Source organism: Belonocnema kinseyi, chromosome 8 (assembly GCF_010883055.1).
Source record: "Belonocnema kinseyi isolate 2016_QV_RU_SX_M_011 chromosome 8, B_treatae_v1, whole genome shotgun sequence".
In the NCBI taxonomy this organism is placed as follows: domain Eukaryota; kingdom Metazoa; phylum Arthropoda; class Insecta; order Hymenoptera; family Cynipidae; genus Belonocnema; species Belonocnema kinseyi.
In genome coordinates this window covers 123,969,140-123,976,315 of record NC_046664.1, presented here as the reverse complement: position 1 = coordinate 123,976,315, position 7,176 = coordinate 123,969,140, and the positions used below count along the sequence as shown (strand labels likewise).

The following is a 7,176-nucleotide window of genomic DNA, read 5'->3' as shown; positions in this document are numbered from 1 at the left end:
TATTACTATAGAATAAGAAAATTCGTTGTAATTTCTAGGAAATTATTTAACCATTATGGCAAGCAATTGAAAACTACTTACTGAAACATAACTTACCCCCCTAAAGTATTATAAATGCACCAATTTAAATAATGGCAAAATGTTTTTAAAATAACGTTTAGAAAGAATGGAAAAAACGATATTGCTGAGACGAATTCAGGGCTGTCCTTAGATTTTCGCTAAGACTATTATTGTAGTTTTAATTCAAAGCACAAGTTTCAGATGTATATTTATAGCTGACTTCTGGATCGTGTAGAGTTTCTGTAACTTTGGTAGATCTTGAAGAATTGAAATGATTGGTGTACATTTTAATAAATGAAATACTATCAACTATAAAATAATTAAGACACTATATTGTTAAATTACTTTATAACAAAAATTGAAAAAATTACCTCTACATTATTTCCAGTGAGTGTATGATGTTTTCTATAAAACCTTATTTATCGAATTTTTTATTTGTAATTTTCGCAAAAACCGCTGGAGCCATGGCAAAATTAATGAACAAAAAACTACATTTAAAATGACAAATATCTCATTTTGTAGATGTAAACATTAAGTTATGTTAACCAGTTTCATTTCTCATGTGTATTCAGCGTATCCTGCAGAGGAAATATTTTCGCGATTTTCTCATCACAAAAATGGGTTAAAATTTTTGCAGTTCTTAAAATAAGTATGAATTTTTCTTAAAACTCAGGATAATAACATTAATTTCGATAATGTTCAACTAGAAAAATAATCTTTAGAAAAGACACTTAATTTTTTATTTATTTATGTTCTTTTTCAAAAAAAAATAGTTATGTAAAAATCAAAATTAAATAATAAGAAGCATAAACAAAGAGTTTCTACGAGGAATTATTTTGAGATTTAGTGGAAAAATCTGGAATAGTTCTTGAATTTTGCAAACACACCTTTTTAGCACTAGATATTTCATTTGATAACGGTGAAAATAACGAAGGTACTATCGATAATATTTAAAAGCTTTTTATTTATTTTCAATTTTTTCTACTTTAACGAACATTTCATTTAAAAGTTGCAATCTAATCATTTTTATCTATCAATATTTTGAAAAATTTAATTTGGCTAGTAATGAATTGAATGACTGCAGATTAGCTAAAACCTGTAAATCAGGGGAAAATGAAGGGAATTTTTTTGGCTGAGGAAAGTCAGTGGTGAATTAGAAAAAAAAATTTTCAAAAGTCTGGAATTTTCTATAAGAGGCACTTCAAATAGTTGTCTAAGATAATAAATTAAAAAGTTTAATATTTTAAATTAAATTTTTTTTATTCAATGTATAAAAGAATGTATATTAAAAACTTTCCAAAAGATTCTAGCATTTTATAGGCCAGTAAAAATAATGAAATCACCAGAGTAAGCTTAATTAGAGTCATCGCTTGTGTTTGAAATATCAACTACACTGAAACTCTGATACTGGGCCGATTTTGGGACTGGCCTTCGTGAGGCCCAGATAGAGGGCCGCACACCCCGCGCAGATAGAGGGCCGCACACCCCGCGCAGATCTTTTTACTCCTATTTTCGGCGCGGCGTCAATTCTCGGAAGAACACAATCAGGGGGCCCGATATCTATGGTTCAATGTATTATATTATTAGTTTAAAAATAATTTTTTATTTAAAAATTTAAGTTTTTCATCTTTAGCTGAAAATTAATTTTTGTACAGTGAAAATTCAACTACTTGAATAAAAGTTGAACCACTTTGTTAAAAATTAATTTTTTTTTCAAGTTTTAAATCTTTAGTTGAAAATTGAACTATTTCGTTAAAAATGTCGTTTTTTTTCTTAAATTGTTTTATTCCAATACAATTGTTTACATGAAAAATGTCACTTTGTCATTTTCTTCTCTTGTTGGTTAAAACTGCAACTTTTTGTTTAAAGATTAACTCTTTTGGTGGTAAATTAATAGATTCGGTTTAAAATTGCAACTGTTTACTAAATGATTCATCTTTTGACTCGAAAGTTCAATTACTTTTTTTTTTCTTCTTGACTGAGAAATTGTTTTGTGCTGTAAATTCGTCTCTTCAGTTAGAAAATTTAATTCGTGGCTTAAACTATTTTGTATATTCGTCTTGCAGTATGAAAATTTGTATCTTTTGGTTGAAAGTTGACCGACTTTGTTAATCATTTATTTTCTTGCTTGTCGATTTATCAATTTACTCGAAAATTCATTAATTTAGTTCCAAATTCGACTATTTTGTTGAAAATGTAATTACCTTATTGAAAATTAGACGTTGAAAAGGCGATGAATCAGTCAAATTTCAACTACTTCTAATAAAAAAGAGACCATTACATATGAAATTGCTCTCACTTTGATTATATCAACAGCAGCAAATTATTGTATTGAACCAAATTTAATTAATGGTCGAGTTGGAGGAATATGAAACTTTAAAATATTTTAGATTTTAGCTGTGTGATTTTTCACCGTCATAAATTACAAAATTACCAAAAAACGTGTTTTGTTCATAAAATCAGATTTTGTGGGCGCATAGATAATTTCGCATATGACAAATGTTTAGAGGTATCTGGAAAACTTATTTTTGTCCTCGAAAACCACTAGCATTTTTTTCGCAGAAATTCTAGACACCCTGGCTATGTTTAAAACTATTTTTCTTATTCAGTATTTTACCTATGTCATAAAAGTAGATTTTATGAATCCGACACTTATTTAATAATTATTTATAATTACAATTTTACGAATTTAATTTTTGTTCATATTCGATGCAAACACATTATTTCACACGCATATTGTGTAGACAAGATATTCGTCAATTTTCTATACTTCCCTTCAGCTGAGCATGTAAGCCGAGAAACATGGTTTGATAAAAATGGTTGAATATTGTCCGTATCTCTCGTTGCTCAGTTTCTCTTTCTAACAAGTAAAAAATTTTACCAACCGAATCCTGCCAATTTTCGGGTATTTGGTTGTATTTATACTTGCCAGGTGGCACTAGACTGTATTTCCGATTTTCTTACAGATGTCGCTGCAGTCATTGACGCACTCAGCGAAACCTACCGTTTCGTCTTAACGGAGCGCGACTCTCATTGTGCGGGCGCTTTTTCGTTTAGGCTTTTTGTCACGGATCCGAATTTAAGACCAACTATGGGACGTCTTACAGACATGTTTAGATTATGTTGACAGAGTCTCGTTTTTGTCTTTATCCTAATAAAATTCTAGGACACATTTGTCTTATTTTAACTACATCCTTGCGTGGTCGTTTTCGTATGTCTTTACAACGTCCGAAGAACGATATCATAACGACATCTTACAGACACTCGTGCCCACTGGGTACTAAGTAAATAAACCAAAATTTAACATATTCAATATTTCAATTTAAAAAAAAAAATCTATAACTCGAAAAATCGTATTGTGGAAGTACCAAACTTTTTATACTGGTATAAGAAGTTTGAATAATAACAAACTTTATTTATATTTTTAAAGTATCTACACAGGAAAAAAGAACCCATTAAAAAGACTACTCTGTGAATTGCGTATCTGTCATTTGCAAATTCAGAAAGCAGCTTTTAATCTGCCATATATCGCCCTGGCCATTTCAAGCAAGGTCATATTGAATCGGTTTCCATCTTTTTGAATGAGACGATCTGTCAGATTTCACACGATTTTTTAAATTTATAATTTATTGAAAAAATAAAAGAAATCATGCGCAACGCTACTAGACTCCTTTTACTATTTCAGTTCTAGATGTTCTAAAGGCTTTTGTGGAATATAAGTTTGTCAATAAATTAATAACTACTCAAAGTCATTAAAATGCCAATCGGCGGAAATCTGAAATTCCAATGATAGATATGCAATTCAGACGCCTTGCAGGCCCCTTAAACACAAGTGAATGGATTTTTGTTTCCTGGATGAGAATATAAAATAATAATTAGAAAACGACGAGGCAATCATTAGTACATTACATAAAACTCACTCCCATGATATTTTCATTTTTTTGACAAATAAACATACTAATTTTCATTGCGATTGGTGCCATCATGTGTAACCAAAATAAATGAATGACTATAACTTACCTATCAATACAGACTTTGGATGCAGTTTTCGTAAAATTAAATGTTTACTGAGCGTACCGGGTCCACAACCAATATCAATGCACCGGCCTCGCATTTGATAAATTTCATCACTAAATTCTTCGATAACATCAGCGGCATCTCGAGTCTGCAGTTCGTGGGCTTTGACGTACTCTTGAACCGCATACATTTTAAACAGGTATTTGAAAAAACTCAAAGTCAAATAAAAAGAAACAGAATGCTGAAAAAATGTTATTCACGTAACACTCGAGACTACAGTTTTTTAAATGGTTTGTTTCCACTTCGCATTTAAGCACAAACTGCCTTGGAGACGGAAATGCTCGACAATAGTATTGCATCGTGAGCTGTCATCTACCCTACCACTTCACGATTTCGACTCATCTTTCTTTTTTCTTTCTTTTGTGTTGATGGTAATTTAAATGTAGATTTGTAGATACAATCAGAATTGAAAAGAGCTACACAAATTTGTTGTTGAAAAATTTTATCAAAAATAGATATAGTTTTTTTTCTCGTAATTCAATGTACACATTATTATTTTTTCCGCTAATTACTTACAAAATATAAATAATTGACTTTTAAATCTATTATATACACGTTTAACCCTATATATTTAAGTGTGCAGTTATGAATAGTTACGAACGGGCTAACGTTGACCCAACATTATTGACATAAATATTGCCTATCTAGCATTGGGTGAGTTCAAATTATCAGTTTTGCCTCATACATTTGGCCGAGTGTTTATTGCGAAGGCTGAGCCTCTGTTTCATCCTATTTTAACCTTCGGAAATTTGCACGACGGCAAATTATATTTCAAATTAGGCAGCATTTAAGTACTAACTTGCAGCCCATACACTGCTTTATCCATTCTTAAATGTGATATTACGTAGAGCATAAGGTACAATTGATGTAGTACGCAGAATGGCAATAAAATATTAATTTATTAATTAAAAAACACCATTATAAAATAAAAATAAATAAATAAAAAATAATAAAAATTGGCCATCACCCTCGTCAGTGGCGTACTGGGCAAAAATTGACGCCCCCCCCCCCCCCCCCCCCCCCCCCCCCCCCTCCAAGACTGTCATAACAAATTTTTGAATTTTGTTGAAAATTCCAAAATTCAAATTTTTATCGCATTAAAAAAATCATGAAAAATAAAAATTCCGTTTTCTGGTATAACTGGTAAACTGGTTTAACCCTAGAGGGATCCTATATATTTTTTGCCCTCACCGGGTCCTGTGGGAGACAAATGTCCCCCATTTTGATTCCTTGTGCAAAATCTTGTCCTTTCATCGGAATTAGATGCTAATATACATAATTATCTTCGTTTTTTAATTTTGAAGAGTTTAGTGTATATAAAATACCATTTGAATGAATTTAACATGTTGAAAAAAATGTTTAAACAAATAAAAATCACGAAAAATCGTGTTTTTGACATTTTTTGGAAAAAATAATGTGGTTTCTTTTATAATTAACTAATTCTAAAATTTTTAACGCCATTTTCAAGAACACAAATTGCACTTTAAGGTGGTGTAGATTATAATTAGGTTCATTTCAAAAAGTATATTTATTTCAACATTCGAAGTTAGAAAATTAAAAAAATGAGAAATATCAGAAGTGCGGGCAGAATGCTTATTATTATAAATAATTTGAATGTATAATAGGTCAATCTCCTAGTTTTTTGATGAACAATAAGATGGTTTCATTTAAATAAAGATAAAAAATGATGAAAAAGTATTTTTCAATGGAAAAACGGTTAGTACGTTTGAAAGACAGGAAAAATTCGTCGGAATGAAAAAAGAAGCCTTTTCTACAAAACTATTTTTCTTTTCAAAAAATTCTCGAAAGAAAATTAAATTTAAAAAAATTAAATTTAACTGAATATTGCATCAAATAAGCTAAATCTACTTCGGGCGCAACGGAACGTAACAGATCTCGAACGTAACAGATCCTCTGGGGGAGAAATGTGCACCAAGCGCTCAGCATTTCCTTTTCACTTTACAGACAGCGAACGACCGGCAACATCAACCACTTCACCGCACTCTAGGATAGTCGAACTGAATTATGGTTAGGGTCTGCACCAAAAAAATAGAGATATTTGCTCAGGAGAATTAATTGAATTTCGCGTGGGGCACATTTGTTCCCCGCAGGATCCGTGTAGGACTAAAATGCAAGCTACAAAAAAGATAAATTAAAAAAAATACAAATTGTTAGTTACTTTTTGATAGAATGTGTAGTTTTTGTTTTATTCGCCGAAAAACAATAAATGGACAAAATTGATTCACCCACAAAAGAGTTCCAAATTTGTTATTAATCATTTTTTAGGGAACGCGAAGTTTTTATTTTATGCTTTGTTTTATTCTTTAAAAAATAGCATTAAAAATAAAAAATTAGATGTTTTTAATAACAAAAAAGTTTACTTATAGCAGGTGCACTTTTTAAATTATATAAACAAGACAGTGAAAATACGCCTGTTTCAATACCAATACATAAAATGAATTATAATAATATAAATTGATTGAAACGATACATTTATCAGGGTAGCTGAGAATAAAATTTGGAGCAAAATAAGGAAGAAAAATATTAAATTAATCATCATAAATAAAATTTGTACTTTATTTGACAGTAACTGAGTAAGTAATTCCGGGCCGAGGTACAAAAATAAATTTAATATGCATTTTTTATAATAATGTTGTTAAACATAATTTAGTACAGTTTACATTTTGGAAAAATTCGAGAATCACGCACGAGATACGAGGGTAGTTCAATAAGTCCTTAGAATGACCAACAAATGGCGCGCGAATCGCTCCAAATCATCTGTTTTCAGTCAGCACCACTCCCGACTAGATATATGGTGCAGTCACAGTCCACATCTTCTGAGTTTACGTGTTTTTATAACCAATTGAAAAAAAAAATTGTTCGTTAAGAAAAATGAAAAAGAAACGAGTTCAGAGCGGTAATCAAACATTTTCATTCGAAGGGTTTAACTCCATATGAGATAAAAAATGAATTGGACTCAGTTCATGGCACATCTGCCCCTGCCTTAGCAACGGTTTATAACTGGGTAAATGAATTTAA

The 7,176-nt window shown here is 30.7% G+C and overlaps 1 protein-coding gene across 1 annotated transcript in view; it reads right to left on the bottom strand.

The window, feature by feature from the left end:
* Window positions 1-4,351, bottom strand: part of LOC117178969 — a 159,150-nt gene extending 154,799 nt beyond the window's left edge. The window contains exon 1 of the mRNA XM_033370565.1: window positions 4,081-4,351. Within this exon, the coding sequence (XP_033226456.1) occupies window positions 4,081-4,267 (187 nt within the window). The 5' untranslated portion in view covers window positions 4,268-4,351. The remainder of the gene's footprint in view (window positions 1-4,080) is intronic.
* Between the last annotated feature and the right edge of the window lie 2,825 nt (window positions 4,352-7,176).